General features: G+C 38.5%; 1 protein-coding gene and 1 long non-coding RNA gene across 2 annotated transcripts; both read right to left on the reverse strand.

Moving 5' to 3' along the window:
* Positions 1–3,059: 3,059 nt before the first annotated feature.
* LOC128947111 (aldehyde oxidase 1-like) lies at positions 3,060–11,232 on the reverse strand. The gene is made up of 10 exons (XM_054291231.1): positions 11,058–11,232; positions 10,121–10,182; positions 9,446–9,526; positions 8,526–8,606; positions 7,335–7,479; positions 7,073–7,165; positions 5,233–5,384; positions 4,905–4,998; positions 4,096–4,205; positions 3,060–3,248 (listed from the first exon to the last, which is right to left on the reverse strand). The coding sequence occupies exons 1-10, from the start codon at positions 11,230–11,232 to the stop codon at positions 3,060–3,062; spliced, it is 1,182 nt and encodes a 393-aa protein (XP_054147206.1).
* Positions 11,233–11,791: 559 nt separating this feature from the next.
* Positions 11,792–15,081, reverse strand: LOC128947109 (uncharacterized). Its single transcript, XR_008484025.1, has 3 exons — positions 15,013–15,081; positions 13,961–14,057; positions 11,792–11,830 (listed from the first exon to the last, which is right to left on the reverse strand). It is a non-coding gene; the product is annotated as an uncharacterized LOC128947109 (long non-coding RNA).
* Between the last annotated feature and the right edge of the window lie 4,787 nt (positions 15,082–19,868).

A 19,868-nucleotide genomic window follows, 5' to 3' on the forward strand; every position in this document is an offset into this window, starting at 1 on the left:
AAGGGGTCCAAGGGGAAAGTCAGCACCAGCTGAGGTTTACAGCACCTTGACAAAGGTGGCTGCAGGGCAGGTGAGATCTCCAGGGCCTCTGGCAGGGCCTGCTCTGCACGTGAGCCTGTGCGGCTGCTCCCAGTGGGACACAGCACCGGGCTCAGGCCAGCCCTCAGCCCCTCACAGCTGATCCCAACCAGCAGGCTCAGAAAGCATTTCCAGACCACCTCCTGCAGATATTTCAAAGGACTACTTGTCATTCAAGGAAGCCACCTTGCACATTTAGTTTTGGTGTCGTGGCATGAGGAGCCATGAAGGTGCCTCTCAATGTGCACTCAGGGCACTTCCACTGCAATAGCTCATGTTTGAACTGTGACTTTTTACCTAGTCTTATAAAGCACAAAACATTGTCAGAATGAAATCACTTGCCTGATATATTTGGATACTCTGGGGCATTCTGGTTTTGAAATCTTGTAGGACACTCCCATATTCCACAGGTATGCCTGGATAATGGCAAGAATCCTGAAAAAGAATTGAATTACTACTAAAAGTCACATTTTGAACATTACAATTAGAAAAGCCAACAATCAAAATCAAGCACAAAGTCTTTATACAGGAAATGCTTTCCAGGCTCAAACTAGAAAGGCCTAAAACAACAATCTGAAAACAATGTCGAGGTTTTAGGTGTCACTAAATAATATTTAAAACTATATTAGATTCAACAAATATACTTTTTAAAGTAAGTAACATCAAGTAGGAATGGACAGAAGAGCTTTGTTTTGAGGTCTGATCAAAAGTGGCTCAGAATCACTCCTGGTACTCAACAATTACCTGTAATGTTGATTTAGAGGAAAGAGCTCAAGGTAACAGAAGAAAAGTGTTAAAGGGATATTTTTCAGAAGAAAAGTGTTAAAGGGATATGTAAGAACATATTTAAGACAAAAATAAAAAAAATAAATTACCCTAGAATGTCTTGGCAAGTGAAACTTTAGTGTCCTCATCTCCCAGTCAACAGCTCATACAAGGAGGAGGGTTGGTTTAGTATCTACAGCTTTTTTCCAAAGCCTTTATTTCTATTTCATCTATTTGTGTTTTGAACTACAGAGTAAGATCTTTTGTATATTGCCTTTGGGTCTGGGAGCTTGGGAGCTTGCTGCTGGTATGTTGTTGCATTAATATAGCTGAAATATCTTTTAAAGCCTTATGTCCAAGGTAAAGATATCTGAGCATCTAAAAGTTAAATGGGCATCTCTCCATCAGCCTCTTTTGGAGTTAAACACTTAGGTTATTGAGTAGCTCCAAACACCATAGACAATGATTTAGCACACTGCACAAATTGCAAGCGCTAACATATGGCAAGAACACCCCTTTTATTTGCTTGCACAAGAGCAGGCATGGGCAACACCTGGTTTGCTCAGCCTGGAGGAGAGTCAAGGGAGACCTCACTGAGGTCTTCAACATCCTCACAAGGGAAAGTGGAGGGGCAGGTATCGGCCTCTTCACTCTGCTGCCCACTGAGAGCACTGGAGGAGATGAAGTCGGGAGGGGAGAGTTTTAGGTTGCACATCAGGAAGAGATTTTTCACCCGGAGGGTGTTTGAGCACTGGAACAAGCTCCCCAGAGCAGTGGTCACAGCTCCTAGCTTGAGTTCGAAAAGCATTTGGACAATGCTATCAGGCACATGGTGGGACTCCTGTGCTGTCCTGTGCAGGGCCAGGAGTGGGACTCCATGGTCCTGATGGGTCTCCTGTAACTCAGTACATTCCATGATTTTATGAACTAATTTACCATTGTCTTCAATGACTGCGATACTTCCAGGAAAAATCTGTAGAAGAAACTGACCATCAAAATTTTCTTATAGTCTACATTTTCATCACCAGCTGAGCCTGGAAGAGCAATTTCCTTAAGGACAAGTCTGCATGCTTCATCCAACATTTGTTCATTCCAGTGTCTGTCAGGAAGAATAATAGATACAATCAGACCAGGACTAATAAAAAATAAATACCAATTGCAGTAATTTATGTGTACCATCGACCACAGACACTCCTGATCACAATTAAGTTAAAATATTGATTCTAATAATGTCTGCAATTTTTAAAATGGTGTAGATCAATCTTGCTCACAGAGCTGAACTCCCATAAGCAAACGGAATTAAGTGCTATGCCAGCATTTTTAAATAAACAAATACACAAATAAACCCTATTACAGCTTTAAAGCTGCTTTAGCAGTCTTACTGATTCTCACCATATTGCAGATACTGTCCCATATTTGAAAAAAAGTAGATATAGATGCAAAATGTAGATACTTTCAAGGGATCTAATTAGCTGTTACATTTTCTGAAAGCACCTTCTTCTTCAAGTAACTCAACACAGTTAATTCTGTATAGTTACACAGCTACAGATACCAAAATATTAAGTCTGTTAGACTAAATTTAATAATGTTAAGCATCAAAAACATCAACTAAAGAAACAGTTGCATATTAAATAGCAAAAAAAGGCCACGGGGGTTTCATTTAGTGTTATTTTTATGCTGCTTGAATTTGCAATTTTTTTCCTCCAAAACTTTGAAAAGTGCTGCAAAGTGAGAAGGAAAGTCAGGGACTAATTCCAGAGATTATTGAGACCTTGTACATGAAGATATGTTGAAAAGGTGAAGACTTGACTTGTGCTTCTAACTTTATTTGGCACATCTAATGTTCTCAAACTTGGTATTTTTAGAGACAAACTGAAGGACTCAAGAACACTGATAAGAGGATTATCAAATGTATGGGGTACAGAGTAATTTATTCATCCTTGGGTTTAGGTGCACAACTGACTGATGTATACCTCACCCACTTATCTCACAGGCCATCTCTTATCTCTCTGCATAATTCACACTGGAGTTGAGCTTCATGTGCAAACTCCAAAATGTAACAATCCTGAAAAGTCATCATTAAGGCTTGATCATTCACTTGAACATACAAGGCATCAGTCAGGTAAATGAAATCTTTCTGTACTTTCATGTCCCAAGGAACATGAACCTGAGCTCTCAAAGTCCCTTTGCTCAGAGACACACAAGACAAAGAAATTTTACCTTCCAGTAAGGGTCCAACAAGTTTGTTTTGCACAGACTGTTGTTGAGCCAGCACCTCCATAGAAAATGCTTAGATCCTTTATCATGTCTGTACCTTCTTCAAAAAGGACCCTCATCCCAGCATTGGTTATCGGAAGAGCATTTTCCCGTCTTGGTGCTCGTCGAAATGCAGAGACGTACTCCCCCTGAGCAAGATTACAGAAATGCAGACATGTAAGTATCTGAAAGTAGATTTTGTTATTGTGCTATGTGAAGCAAGAGAACAGAAAATTAAGAGCACAAATTCAACTTCCTGAGGATTCAAGACCATGCATTTTCTCCTCTTGACCTTTCAGTAGATTTAGCATCTTTGATTTTCTAGCAGCTCGTACACAATCCTCCATCACCTACACAGTTCAGATGACCTAGATTTTTTCATGGTAGATAACAGCAAGACAGGGATTTTGTGGAACTGTATTTATAACAAGACCATAAGTTTAGAGGCTTCAAGGTATTGCCAAACTTCAGTATTCATATAAGATAACCCATAATTCTCTTCTAAGATCCCATATCCACTCTTGCAAATCCAGTATCAGTTAAAGACTATTATTCAGTTCAGCAACATTTATGGAACCACCATATGCACATATCCAATCTTATCCCATTTTAAGGAAAAATCCTCAGGAGATGACAATGCTTTGCCAATTTGATGCCAGTCATATCACAGGTGCGCAGTCTGCTTTGGTGAGCACAATGGCAACTTGTCCAAGACCCCTTTCCACAGGGGATCTAGACAACTGCTATTTCCCTCATCATTTTAGGGCAAACTTTTTTCTGAATATTACTCTTTATGTAGCATTGCCAGCTACCTGCTGAGTTGTGTTTTTGGCTGAAACTGGGAGATACTATGGCACTGAAATGAATAAATGTAAGGAATTCAGAAAGTGAGCAGTAACAGTGCTAGTTCAAACAGATGGATTATGCCCCTTCTTGCTCTTTATTTCATAGTCTTTAATTCTGCATAAAGCAAATCTAAATAAACTAATAACTTACCTTCCTAGAATAGGGAATATGGATAGAGACTAAGATCTCTTCTGGTGTAATGGTATTGTTACCAACTCCATCTGCAAAAATATCACTCACAGAAATCTGTCGCCTTTGTCCTAAAAAAAAAAAAACAAAAAACTCAAATCCAGAAAATTCCCTACAATTGTGCAATTAACACAATATCAATAGTATTTTAATTAGCAAGAAATACCTGCTGCCTTCCTGAATAAATAAACACTACAGAGCTTACATAAAAAACTATCAGTGATATGTTCCATAAATTCAAATGGTTGCTCCATCTTCCATAACATCATAATACCAGATTCCTAAAAAAAGTACTCAGAGGTCAATCCCCATTCTATAATCCTCCCTTCCAATACTGCCATGATGATTCCACCCTCAACCCTATCAACTTATTCCAGATCTCTGCAGCTGCTGTCATAACTACCTTTCAGTCTAAAACATACAAAATGAGGAAGCAAACTGAGAGGTAAAGAACTGCTGCAAAAGTAGAATGTTATTAGGAGGGTGGGGCTTTTGTTGTTTAGGTTTTGGGTTCATTTCTTCTTTTCTTTTTTTGCTTTTCCCCTGAGATTCTGAGCATTTCCAGGAGTCCAGAAAGAAATAAATGCTATTGCTCTTTCCTTTCTCTTTTTGGTATTTTATTCTGAAAGTGAACATATTTGTTATTCTGTGATGGATATTATGAAAGATAAAATTCTCAGAAGGAAGATGACAAAATTCTGCAAGGAACCTAAATCTCTAAGAGCCCTTTGAACATTTAAATGCTACAGAGACAGGCTATCTCCTCCTACCTTTTGAAGCCAGATTGAGCATGCAGTTGCTGGCTGCCAGAACAGGATTCAAGTCTGATGTTGATTTTCTATTTATGATGTTTCCACCAAATGACTTGAAAAAATAAAGAAGTTTATGTTACTTTTCTCGGTAATCATCATATTAAGTGACAATATGAGATGCAAATTATATGTACGTTAATACATATTGAAAGCTACAAAAAGAGGTATTGATAGAAAATTCATGGCAAAATCAAAATTAAAAATGCAAGTTCTACATGTGGTCAGGACCAATTTCACATTTGTTACAATTTTTTCAAATAGTAATTGTAAGTAATTCCCAACATACAGCAACATTTCTTATCTGTTCTCCGCCCAGAGTTCTCAATTGCTGCAAGACAGCACAGAAAACCCTTGTCTTCTCTTCAGGGAACTTGGCAATTGCATTTGTCAAGATGTCTTTCACTAGAGAGAGGCTGCAGGCAGCTCCCAGAGTTAACCCTGTAACCAAAAGATTATGAAAGTGTAACATGTGCATTGCTTTATTGCCTGGGTTTTAAAGTGTCTTCAGACTGAAGAGTTAGGACAGCTCATGGGAGCTAAGGCAGATAAAAGGAGAGGAGCCTTTGCATTTTAAAGGAACTGGAACCTTTATTTCAGGAGACTGAGGGTAAAATCCCTAGAAATTATGAAATAGAACTAATACCTCACCTCCTCTGCTGAAAGGGAAATCCCTTCTGTGCTTCCAGCTGCACATCCCAACTGCTTCCCTTACACCTTGCTTTGACTGAGTAAAAATTTAGGAGACATCACACAAAGGTGAGTCAGCTTCAAAACGCTTTCAAAAGACTTCCTATTCCAAAGCATGACTTCCATCCTAATTTCATCTTCCTTTGCATATGTACATGCTAGTTATTCTTCTAACATGGGGGTAGGTAGCATTGGCAGCAAAAACCCAAATAGTCCTAACAATGAAGACAGTATCATTTTTCCCACTAGAAAGAGAACTCATATGCATTTACTTCGGAAGTTTTTTTTGTAAGATTATACTTCTGATTTTTTTTGTAAATGGTACACAGTTCCCTTCTATTAAAAATAATTATTTACATAATAAATGAATGTTTTCAATGAATACTGGGATTCAATTAAATGTATAAATGAAAACAGAAATAAATTTAATGCATTTTAATTAAGCAAAGCAATATTAAATTTTGTGTATTTAAAAGAAAAATTTAATCAAAACATATTTTGCATTTAAATCTGATGAAAGAGAGGAAATGCTATTTCTGGCTGGCAAACTAAACTGCATATCTCTTGTTTAGGACTAGTAAGTCTCACCTTCAAATACCTAGGTTTTATTTACACACTTTAAAGAAGGAGTAAGAATTCTCCCAGCTTTTTTCAATTCCTAGCTACTTTTCAGCAAAGAATAAATTAGTCTTTGAATAGAACTGGATGGCTGACCAGAAATAAAATAGATATTCTAAATGCAACGACAGAACTATCAAACACAGCTTATCACTTAAGAAAAAAGTGCCTTTCGGGCATATAGCAAATAATTAATCAGATATGACTTTCCTTAAAAATTTGGCTATAAGCTAGTACAATGTAATTTTTATTCAACTACTTCAGACTATTATACTAAGCTGAGACCTGTTCTGGTTGTAGTTCTAATCCACCAGAAATTATTTAAAACCCAAAACCTAGTCTAACTAAAAAAATCTCCACGCTTAGTATAAACATGTAAGTTGAGGTACAACATTTTTAACCCATTATAATTAATGTTGTTATGATTGAGAACAAGATCAGTCAATGCATATCAGTGATGCCAGTTTAATCACAGCCTTTTTTCTAATGTAACCAAGCATGCCACATGCTAACTCTCCCTGTGGTTCTGTAAGGATCTCTCTGCTATTCAGCAGTCACAGAGCAAATCCTGCATGACTGACCACCAGAACCAGTATTGCCAGAATAATCATCCTTGCACTAAGGCCCAAGATAATATTGCTGGTCAGCTCTGCACTGAGTCAGGAAGCCAAAACCCTCCTGCACTGTGTTTGGCAACAGCCCCTTGACCTGGGAAACAGCCAAGCACGCTTAGGGAATGAGTTGCTCAGCACTCTGGAATGGTGCAGCATTCCTTACTGCAAAGAAATCTTCTATTTTGGAAAAAAGTAATGTTTACTGACCATCATTTGTGTATTTCAGCACATTCAGATCAGGGATCCTTGCAGGAACAATAAGAACTGGATGGAACACACCTCTGAACTTCATGTCAGGTCCTACAAGACAGGAATAGACGCAGACAAAAAGCTTTTCCATAACGACAGCTCCCACATACTGGAACGTAAGCTTAGGGATGAAGATGCAAAAAGAACCACAAACGTAGCCCCGGTCCTCTCATGCACACTGGAACTAAAGCAACAGGAGCTGTTCTGATCACATACATACCCACACTGGTGTTCCCAACCACAAGAGGTGCTTTAGGGTAGGTGGCTTTCAGATCCAGCAGTTCATCCAAGCTTACAGGAGAAATCCATGTTACTCGCTCCCCACGAAAAACCAGAGTTCTTTTTGGTTGATTTTCTGCCATTCTCTGATGGAGAAACATGGCAGATTTAAATATTTAGACATACAGACAGAAGTGAGGCCTAATAGACAATAGACTGAAAGTCAAAAATGTTCTTAAACAACAGCAATTCTACACAGTCCTTTAAAATTGGATAAAAAGGGGACAGAAATGTTATGCTGGCTAATGTTTGCACAATGATGAAAGTCGAGACTGTGTGGGTGAAAGGTCTTCAAGTAATTCCAGTGGGCTTATAAACAAGAATGATAATAAACAGTCCCCTAGCAAAAGATGTAGGGATAGATCCTGCAATTGCTAAAACTGTTAAAAAAGTGATGAAAAAATACTTAGTAGTAGTTCTTGGAGAGCACCAATGGCACTGACAGCAGCATCCCCTTCTAGATTATGCATACACTTAAGTGTCTCCGGCTGTTCTAGCACTGATCACTTGGAAATAGCTTGTGAACCAGTGCTGGTACAAACACACAGTAAAGAACTCCTGTCCTGCAGTCATCAATCTTTCTCCAGAAGCAGTCAGCTAACTACAGAATCTGGCTTTGAATCTCTACAATGGTAATAAAGTAAAACAAACAGCATTCAGTTTTTCTAGGGCAAATACTGCTGTCAATAATTAAGGATGCCTAACGCTTTCAATTCCAGCTGTTTATATCTTCGGCATGCCTTAATCACAGGGGCTAAACACTCTCTGATCTGGGCGGCCATCTGAGAACAGACTAACACAACTATTAAGCCACAAAACTGTTTTCCGATGTTAAAAATTGTTTGCTATTCAGTTTGCTGTGAAGTATTTTTATCTTCAGCTGCTGGACTGAAAATTCAGTTTAAGTTGCTTCTTTACCTTCTCACCTGACATCTAACTCTGCAGCTTCATTTTCCCAATATGACTTTTTTTTGGTATGCGAATATTCAATAAGCTTACTGGGCAAAAAAACAACAAGGAGTATAACAACATTAAAACGTTCTGACATGTCTTCTGATGAATTACTGCTAAGCAGGACTTAAGAATTAATTCTGAACAGAGCAACAAATAGTCTACAAGCAGCAAAAGGTACCATTAGTTCTGGAGGGAAGATAAGCTCCTGGGTGGGATCTAAGGGCTGGAATTCATCTGCTGAAAACAGGCTGGTGGACACCTTAAAAAGAAGACAAGCAAAGACCAAGAATCTTCTCTCATCATTAATTTCACAAAACAATATTAAAAGAAAAAGCAAAGCCAAACCAATAGACTGCCACTGAAGTTAGTAAAAAATGTAGTAATTTCATTATCATTTGGATTTGTTTTTAAATCACCATGCATCATTTGGAGGTGCTGAGGTGAAAGAAGTGTTCATAATATTTTCTTAAATGCTACTGCTAACACAAATGACAGTGCAGAAGCAAGCAACTGAAGGACTAAGGACAGGCTTCCTGTAGTTCTACTATAACAAAGTAGCTTCATGCCAACCTAAAGTACTGAAAACCCAAAGAGGTAGATCAGCTATTACTGAAAGAAAATTAAGAACAAGGTGAAATACTTGTATGGATAAGAGGTTTCACATAAAATCACAATCATAGCTCTAATTTTTTAGAGTGTATCAATTCTCCAGAGTCAAGTCAGCAGTTTTCCTAAGATACCAGTACTCAGAGCATCACTGATCATTGATTTAAGCAAATTTCACATATGCCCTAATGTCTTTCACAATGTAATTCTCACTGTACTGGTAAAGCTCAGACTATTAATAGTACTGACCCTGAAGAGCTGTTCAAATCTCAGCTCTGGAGACCCAAACTACCTTATACCAATTATCTGACCACAGATAGTGCTATCAGAGCCCCCCCATACAAATTCACACATAGAATCCTCAATTTTTCAAAATATTTCCAAATTTCTCACGAGGAATAATAAAATATCATATTTATCAAATACTATATGCAATATTCTTTCTCTAAGTTTTATATTGAAGCAGGATCAGTAGTATATTTAAAACTTTACCTTCTCTTCATTGTCAAACAAATTATCTTCCTGATCCAAGCAACATTTTCCATTTGCTTTTCTTTGACAACAAATGGATTCCTAAGATACGAAAATCCCATTAGTGACATACTGCCCAGAATGGCAATGAGTTAAAGCTCATAAGATAAGAGTGACTCTATATTTCAATAAAGTTCTAGATGAAGTTTATTAACAAGCTGAATTAGAAGGATTAAGTGTTAAAGGAATGATATTAAAAAATTATTTTAAGTCATCAAATGTTGACATCCTTAATACAAAATAATTCCCACTGTGTAGAATTCTTTTGACATTGTGAGAGCAGATGTAGATGGTCTGTATTGTTTCCTTTACCAACTGTTCACTCCCATTTCTCCTTGGTAGGTTTCTGACACATTGCAGTGCGTGATAAATTCTAAGAACGTGGACTGAAATTCTGCTTTTATTCATGCCAGTACTAACTCACAGTAAACCACATGGAGTTACTTCAGATTACTCCTCATAATCCAGGCTAGACACCATGTTCACTTCTGTTTATCAATTTTTCTAAGGGGTTTTTTTACACCATTTACTCAGAATGACACCTTTAAACAGAGGGTCAGTGAAAATCTTGATGGCCTGTATATGCATATACACTGATGCCCCCAATCTAGCACTCCTATCACCAGTACTTCTTACCTTACAGAAGGTTTTACAGGCATCTAAGATTGGCCTGTATCCAGTACAGCGGCACAAGTTCCCTGAAGGAAGGAAATCAGTCAGAAAAGGTTTTGCTCTAAAGATGTGGCTTTAGAACGTCATATATTTATGTGAGTTTTGTGTTTTTTAAGCTCAAGGAGAAGTGTCAGCTCTCAAAAATAAAAAACAGAACAGTGACACAAGACTTAGGACCTTGCAGCTCCTGACAAAAAATGCTGTTGTTTCAAGGGGTGTATGAAATAGTTGAGATCTGCACTACAGTGAATGCTGGCTCCAGGTCAGCAGGAGAATAAGAGATTGTACAGTATTTTTTACCCACTCAAAATATTGTTCTCTTTCCCCCTGACTTTTTTTCTAGAAGTGAAGGAAACTAACGTTACACCTTTAAACTCACCACACAGCAACAGGAAATGTCCTTGGCTCCACTGTGGCTCTAGAGCACAACAGATGACAGAAGGCTATTTTACCTACAATAAATGCTCACACTTTCCCTTACTGAAGATAAGGCCAAGAGATGCAGACTATCTGTTTTAATCCTACTGCAAAGGGCCTGTCCTGCAAGGTTTATGACATTCTCAACACCAGGCATAAAGGGACCTTGGAGACGCTCACATGCAGCTGCTTCTCCAATATGACATAATTTTTGCACATCTGATTTTAAGCATTTCAAAAGACACATATGGGGATGTTTTGAGCACCTGAAACAGTCCACAGCTCTGTGTTTCATTTTCCAGGATAAAAGAATGACAGGGAATACAAGGCCTCCATCCAGCAGCAACTCTTCTAGAAAGCACAGCTTGTAAGAGTACATCCTCCATGCATGCAGACATGTATACTCACACAGACAAGCACTCACAAAGCACCTGAAGAAATGCTTCAGGAACACACCTGCAAACTAAAAAGTGGCAATATTTACCAGCCAGAGCTGCAATCATCTGCTCTGAAGTTGGTTCTGGGTGGTTTCTTAGCAAAGTGTATATGGACATCACCATTCCAGGTGTGCAGAACCCACACTGGGAGCCATGGCACGTGGCAAGTCTTTCCTGAAACGAAATACCACAAACAACACTCCTTCCAGCACTCATCTCCATTCTAATGAATGCTCTCTTAAATAGGTGATGCCATACAAAATGTTGCCTTGGTAATAAACCAGACTTTTTAAGTAAAACATTTAAAACAATATCAAATGCAAATAATTATTTTGGGTGTGATGTTGATGCACATGTTACTAAAGAAGCTAAGTAACCTTCAGCAGACTTCTGTCTTTTTTGCACTTATACTAAAACATGAACCAAAGGGACACTGTCCAAGATGTGTCATTAGCCCAAAGAGAGCAAAGCCTGACCCACTCCAACAATCATCACGTATCAACTACTTGATCAGACTGTCAATATTAAAGTAAGTTCCATCATCAGCCTTGATCAATCAACCACCAGAAAACAACCCTGCCCTCTGTTGTCACTTAGCAGGGAAAACAACAATCTTATTAAATTTCCATGCCCTAAAAGCACTGTCACTAAATTCATTCCATACAAAAAAGAAATTAGTAATCTTCCTATATAGTGATACTGCACTCTCACCTGAACTGGATGAATCCTGGTTTTGGCACTTCCAATACCTTCCACTGTAGTCACTGCTGCACCATAAAAGGAGCAAATGGGAAGCAAACATGCATTGGCTGAATAGTGTCTTTGGAACATAAAGGGGAATAAAGAACATGAGTATTATTTAATAAACAAATCTGAGTATTATTTTTCGGTCAATCAAGACATAGCTCATACTTACATACAAAGCAGCCACTATTAACATTTGGAATGAGAAGTGATCACTTTTTAGCTGTCTCTTGACCCCCATATAAAAGCATATCTATAAGGACAATTCAATGGAATTTACATCTTCCTTAATACCTCAGTCTTTTCTAATTGCCCTCTCGTCTCTCTTGCCCACAAGGAATCTGTCAACTGTATTTTGAAGAAGAAAGGTAGGGAAAGGAAGATTGCTGTAGTCATCAGAAGAAAGTAAAGAATTACTGCTGCAAACTTATAATCAAAATTCCGATCCACAGGAAATTCTGATGTAAAATAGATACCATTGTTCCTATTTAGGAACAATGTTGCAGCATAAGCCACAGCATACCTTGCAGTTGAGAAGGCCATGATCCACAGAGTATCATCAAACAATTGAGAAAGCTTCAACTCACAGAGTAACATCATACCACTTCAGAAGGCTTCAGGAGTATGCCCATACAGAGTAACATTATGTCACTTCAGAAGGCTGCAAGTGTCTGCCCTTCTTGCTCTTTAGCCCAGCCTTTTATACCTTCATGTTGATGCATTGCACCTGTGTGCCCTCTGTTCCCTTTGGTGATTGGTCAGTGCCCCTGGGCACTCCAGCTCTAATTGCTTTTAATGCTGCTCACCTGACCTACACAGCTGTAGCCCACTGGGGATGAGGCTCAGCCACAGCCCCACTCCCAATCACCACAAACTGTGCACCTACAGAACAACACACCAAAATCAAAATTCTTCAAAGCATTTAATAATTTCAATAAAATTATTTAAAATTATTGGGTTTTAATACAGTTACATTTTTTCAGTAGTCTGCTTTAATTTTAGCTCTTTCATTAACTTTAAACATTTTCATTTGTGTTGCATTCCAATGTAATGTAATTGTACAAAAGGACAGCTGGAATGTTTTTTCCCCACCCAATAAACACTTCAGCGTACAATGACATGTAACCATTTAACAATTTGATTGATGTTTTCTCAACTTAAAAGCAATTTATTCCAGTCTTTAGCTTACGGACTCAAACTCCAGGTTTCAGTTCAAAATCTTTCTTTCTGTGGGTGGGATGTAAGGAATGGAGTTCAGTATCAAAGGGCTGATAAGACTCACACTTGTGCCTACCCTACCTTCCCACCAATTATATGACAGTATGCTGGTTTTGGCTGGGACAGAGTAGTAGCTAGTTTGAAGCTGTGCTCTGGATTTGTGCTGGAAGCAGTGCTGATAACACAGGGATGTTTAGTTACTGCAGAGCAGGGCTTACACAGAGTCAAGGTCTTTTCTGCCTCTCACCCCACCCCACCAATGAGGAGACTTTGGGAGACAACAAACTGGGAAGGACACAGCTGGGACAGCTGACCCAAAATGACCAAATCATATTCCATGTCATGTGGCATCATGTGCAACATATAGAACTGCGGGAAGAAGAAGAAAGGGTGGAAGTTTTGGAGTGATTGTGTTTGTCTTCCTAAGTAACCATCACAGATGATGGTGTCCCAGCAGTGACTGGACATCTGCCTGATGATGGGAAGTAGTGAGTAAATTGTCTACTTTGCTTTGTTTGCACAAGCAGCTTTTGCTTTATCTATTAAACTGTCTTTTCTCAACCCATGAATTTTCTCCTTCAGCATTCTGATTCTCGGCCCCATTCCGCTGGGGGGAGTGAGTGAGCACCTGCACGGTTCTCAGTTACTAGCTGGACTTAAACCACCATACTGAGCTGCAGGTAGGAGCCACATTCCAGTGGTCAAGCCAAAGAATCTCAAATTAATGCCTCCTATGACCTCTTGCAGGGGCTATCAGTATTTATTTATAAATCAAGCATTTGAGTATGATAGTTCAGCAAATTTACAATACAGCTGAATCAACAGCAATTTTTCCAGCATTCTCCTTTTGGATTAAAGTGACCTTTCCTCTAGATACTTCTACTATTAAGTACAAGTTCTACAACTCTGTTTTTAAGGTTTCATATCTGGAAATGGTATCAACAATCATAAATTTTTCTGCAGTTTCAAAATATTCTGTTGAGGATACCGTATCTTCTTTGAAGCTGGCTCATAAGTTGATATCATCACTGTGCAAGCACCACAACCACCTCCTCCACAGCCATACTTAGTTCCTGTAAGACAGACTGAAAATGCTGTCATTAGGGAAAATAATTATCTGGTTCCATTCTGGGCTTTATTCCACTCAAAGGCTTGAGACAACCTTTTTTCCTAAACTCCTAAGGAACACAGAATTTGTCTGGTATCAGCATATGTACTGGATTCTGTTCTATATTGGAATAAATTTTCAGTGAAAGCAAGATGGAAGCTAAGAAGTTACATGACCAAAATCCTCTTCCCAAGAAAACAGAAAACTTGATTATAATTTATTTTGGAAGAGGAGTAAGTTGTGACAGAAAAGGGAAGTGAAAATTACTTCTCCAAGTGAAAACTGGAAAGGAAGAAATATGTAATGGGCAAATCAGCTGTATATTTGAAATTCCAGTGGAACACTAAAACAAATTTCCCAGTTTCTCCCAGAAGGCCCATTTATAGACAGGATATTTGCCTTGCATCACATCTGAAGGATCACACTTCTGAGAGAAGTGCTCATTTCTGTGAATCTGGAACAGTGGCCAGTCTAAAACTGTGAATCAACAAACAGCTACTTTAATGTTCCAACGCCACCAAAAGAAGATGCCTTTTTGCCCCACAAAATTCCATCAGTCTCAGGTTTTCATCACAAGATCTCCCCTTTACCAGGAGAGAGACTATTACAAAGCCTGGGGACTTTTATTCTGTCAAGTTACTGACCCCTAGGTTTTTAGACTTCTTTATGAGGTGGGAGGGGAGGAACACAGACACATATTCATTGCGCCTGATGGCATAATTTATCTCTTTAAAAAGCCAGGCCAAAAATACAGCAGCTCAACTGAAGGATATTTGGATTAAGAAAGAGACATCATTTAGTGCAGTTGATTTATCTTAAAGCTATCACAACTTCCTTAATCTGGTAATTAAACCTTGAATTAAAATTTCTTAGAATTTTACTTGAATAAGGCTTTCATGAGTGACTTTAGGGAACAGACAAGAAAAGGATACGCCTCTTTCGCAGATAAGCCAAGAGCATTTGTTCAGGATCAGCATTTTTCTCTATTATCTACAGCAAGAAAGTAAAAACAAGGTTTAATTAAGAAACCAAGGCATTTCGTAATCCAGGGCACAGACTACATTCACACAAGGCCAGAAGAGAATCCTTCTCTGGTTCCCTCTCATAGTACTACACTAATTGCCAAACACCACAGGAGAGTTTGGACTCCTGGAAACTCCTTTTCAGACACATACACTTCCAGAAAAGAACTGTTAGGGCACCGGGCAAGTACTAAAAATAACTGGTGCTCAGTGAAATGTTATACTGAGGGAACTGACCTTCGGCCACACTAGAAATAAAAATGTAGAACTTTAAAGACAGCATAAAGAACTAACTAATGATTTGCAGATTTTAAAGTCTCCCTGGCACTCTGACATACTCGAATAAACATTAGAGGAAGTCTGTAAGGCTATCGGCAGTAGCGATTTCTTTTCTAGTTTTATTTATATTAACCTTCACTTGCTGTAAGAAACTGACAACAGAAATATCCACACTCTTGATCGAGTACAGTATTTCTTATTTGGTCACTTAGAATCAGCTAGTTCATTACACTTGGTTTGGATCAACAACCAGTCCTAGCAATATTATCTTTACGCTCAATAGTCCAAATTTGGGCACTAAAGTCTTGCTTTCAGTTGTGCCTCTGAAAACCTGACACCATCAAAGATGAGAAGCCAGACATCCAAGTGGAAAAAGGGGTTTGCTTACCAGCCAAGTTTGATACCCAGCTGAAAGTGTGTTTCACTTTGACACACTTTTTCTCCCAAACATAGCAGAGCTAGCCAAAATGGGATGCAACCATCCAACCTTCTTCCGGAGGTTTGTGTGAGGCTTCGGTTACACTCGTTCGAATAAATCTGAGGAAGCCAAATCTATGCCCTTGGGGGTTGCTTCAGGCACAGCAGCCCCCCTCTCTCCGGCCCGTACTTACCTTCCTCCCGTTCACACAGAACACGAGCTCCTGAGCCCCCGCGGCCCCTTGCTGCGCCATCGTTCGCAGCCCGGCACCGGAGCAGCAGGGAAAGCCGCGCAGCTGGACGCGCCCTGGGGCGGGGCGGGGCCGCGGGGCGGGCGCGGAATGCGGGGCCGAGCCAGGCGGTAACACGGGCATTGTTTCCAACAAATATTGATTTTCTTTAGCTTTCTAAAGTGTTATTTAAGTGTTGAAAAACGAAGTCGTGCCTCGCACTTTCTCAAAGGACACAGGTGTTCTTGCAGAGCTAAACAGCAACGTTAACACTGTGCACTGTTATCGGGTTCTTATAATATCACCAAGAGTAATTTAAAATTGAGATAAAATCCAGCAATGTAGTGATCATGGGACCAATGTGATTTTTTTGCTATATTTGCATTCACAAAATAATCAGCAGTAAGGTTCAGGTATCAACCATTTGTAAGGGCTAGTTGTGCAGGAAAGGTTTTACAGAAAAAATACTTTCCTCTTTTTCTATAATCAAAATATATGGAATTAATTTCCTACAAAATTTCAATTAGATTAGTAAACATGAGAAAAAACAACTTTAAAACTATAAAAAGAAGTTCAAATTACCTTATTCTCAGCAAAATTCTCCTAATTCTTGGTGATTGCTACAAACAGATTTTTATGTCAAAAATCATGAGCTGCTTTTTCATCATTTTCCTGGAAAGAGCTTCTAATATATCAAATGACCTGGTAAAACAATCACATATAGTGAAGTTTCAAAGACAATGCAACATTCTTTATGCTGCTTTTATGTTATCATTTTTTGTAACAATAAAAAGAAATGCAACCTAGGAAATAACAAAGTGAGTTTTCTCTGTGTTCTATTATTGAACATCAATTTCAGCAACAAGAGTGAGGATGGAGAAAACAAGGAAAGAAGGGCAGTAGCAATAATATGATTTTACAGTTACTTAGCTTCTGTGATCTTCAGGCCACTTTCTTTATACTTTTTTACTTGGAAGGATATCTATACTAAAGGAATGGAAGAAATGAAGGCATAAACCCCCAGGCCTTTTACTTTTATTGAAAATTTCATGCTTGTATTTGGGACACCCTAGCAGTCTAGCTGGTAACACCTGAGGCTGTGTAGAACAACAGGACCTTCACTGAAAAAATAATTAAGCCAGTCCCCAATGAGATTATTTATTTTCTGGGAAGATAAAACATGTGCCTCTGTTTCTAGCTTTCAAACCACAGGCAGTAGAGAGAAACAACCATTTAAAAAACCATTGTGTTTTGCTGCTGCAGTGCCAGCACCGGGAACACAAGTTTTAACAGGTATTTCTTGATGGTTTCTAATGACACAGTTGCTGATGTTGATAAATAGTGGAAGCTAGCAATAACATTTCAATTAAAAATAAAATAAATTAATTTCAAACTTAGTAATAAAAGCCAAGGAAAATGCTTAATAATTTCTATGTGTACTTCCTTCTAAAAAATAACATTGAAAAAGGATAGAATCTATCTTCCCAACCATTTCTGCAACTCTTCACAATAGTCTTGGCGAATGTGGTGATGTACACAGCATGTACCAGGAAGAAAAAAGTCTGCCTGCTGAAACTTCCCAAATAATGTTAACAGCTGTTTTGCAGTGCAGATGACATTGTCTGGGTGATGAGGTAAGTTTTTTATTGGAAGAATTGTCATACTGATTGAATACTCTATTTGTACTGCAAGGTTCTATATGAAAACACCTTGCTCTACTTACTGCTGTATAATTACAATCTCTACATGATCTTTGCAATGATAACCACAGCTAGACAACTCTCTGTTTAGGGAATAAATGTCCCCTTTGTAAACTATCTCACTAGTGATACATTTAACTCTAAATTCATATATGGAAAGTCCTACAGCATCTTGAGGAAGCTGCCTTAGGGCTACAGACCCTAACAAAATAACCACAGTAGAAAACAGTTGTGGTATTACTTAAGTGTTTGTAAATAACACATTTACGCCTCTTAGTGTTTATGGTTATAGTTCCAGACTTACATGTAGAATGGACACACCTGAAAGTTATATCCAGGAGTGTGTTCTGATATGTATCAGTCCTTTTCTGTCAAAATACACAGCTGAAATTCTGGCAACTCACAGGAGAAGGATGTAGGTTCCTCCTATTGAACTTCTCGAGATTCCTCTCAGCACATTTCTCCAGCCTGACCAGATCCTCTGAATGGTGACAGAACCATGGGGTATTTCAGCCACTCCTTCCAGTTTCCGATCACCTGCAGACTTGTGTAGGGTGCACTGGCTCATACAGGTTGTTAGTGAGCGTGTTGATCACTGCTGGCAGCAGTGTGAAACCCTAATGTTTTGCCTCCAGCTGGACCATTTGGCACTAATCACAACCTTCCAGCTTTTCCACTCACCTCACTGTGCCCTTAACAAATCCATACTTTGTCAGTTTGTCTGTGGAATGTTATTAGAGAAAATATCAAAAGCCCTACTATAATTGAGACAAGCATGTAGTGCTCTGCCCTCACCCACCAAGCTAGTTGGAGAAGTCTATCAGGTTCATAAAGCCTGATTTCCTGATTGCAAATCAGTGCCATCTGCTCCCAACCACCTTCTTGTCTTAAACATCTGTTAAAGCACTAATTTCTCCATTAACTTCCAGCTTACAATGTAATCTACAATGAAGTACAAAGAGTATATTTAAAAGAATGTTTTAAAGAATATATTATAATTTTTAAAAGAATATACTGTATTTTAAGAATATACTTTTAAAGAATACATTATAAATTCAAGAATATCAGTTACACCTCTTAAAAAGAGACATGCTGTACCAGACAAAAGGTCAAGCTAACCAAAGAACTGGTCTCTTGAGAGGGTAACTGGGGAATGTCCTTGGAAAAGGTACAAAAATTTGTAAAAGGCATAGTAAGGCTTCTGCAGAATCATCTTCCAGCCTTCAAAAATTTGCAATTCAGGAACATCCTATGCCAGAAATGGTTTTTCTGGTAATTCTTCCTAGATTTTTCTTCCATTAATGTGTCTGATCAATTTTTAAGCCTGTGTAAACTAGTAACATCTACTGCATATGCATGAAGAACCACTATCCATAACCAAAATAAGTTAATTTGGATCTCTATCTCATTAAACATGCCTCTCTGTTGCAAAATTAACCTGAACCTTATCTATTGTAATGTGTAAAAGCTGTGCAGGTAGTGAGCCTCTGGTAGCATCTACAAATCAGGTACTACAAGAAAACTGTCAGCTGACAGCACATTATGGAATGCAGAGGGGAAGCAGTACAAAACCTGAAATCTGAATGGTATGACATTATTGTATTACTTGTCACATGGGCAGTCTCAATTGGAAACTCAAGGTGTTGCTTTCTCTAGACCATATTTGCTACTGAATTCCTACTGCAGTGCTTTTTTCTTCCTTGCTACCTCTGGCACATACTGTGGGCAATTGACTTCCCTCCATTATTTATTTCTCAATGAGATTTCCTTATTCAAATCTCAGTGTGATTCTGTCAAATCCAAAAGTCAACTATCAAAAAAAGACTATCTCCATCTATTTCAATAAATTCATAAAAATTTGGTATGTGTGTATCCATTCCAATCAGCACTGAGAACTGGTTCCACTCAAAATAAACATGAAAAACTCACAGTACAATTCCCAAAGCTCGTTTATTTTTATTTCTCATTAAAACATATATTTTCTAATAATTTAAGAAATGCTGCAAACCATTTGAACAGATTAAAAATTAATGACCTGAGATGCAAAACAGGAGTGAGCCTCACCTGTATAAGTCTTCCTCAGTAAAGTATTCTGTGCCCCTTTTACAGAGGTTCTTCTCCAGAAAATTTCACTGTGGAA

The sequence above is a fragment of the Melozone crissalis genome, unplaced genomic scaffold, assembly GCF_028551555.1.
Source record: "Melozone crissalis strain CALT ecotype California unplaced genomic scaffold, PUWL_Pcris_2 ptg000089l_1, whole genome shotgun sequence".
Classification (NCBI taxonomy): Eukaryota; Metazoa; Chordata; class Aves; order Passeriformes; family Passerellidae; genus Melozone; species Melozone crissalis.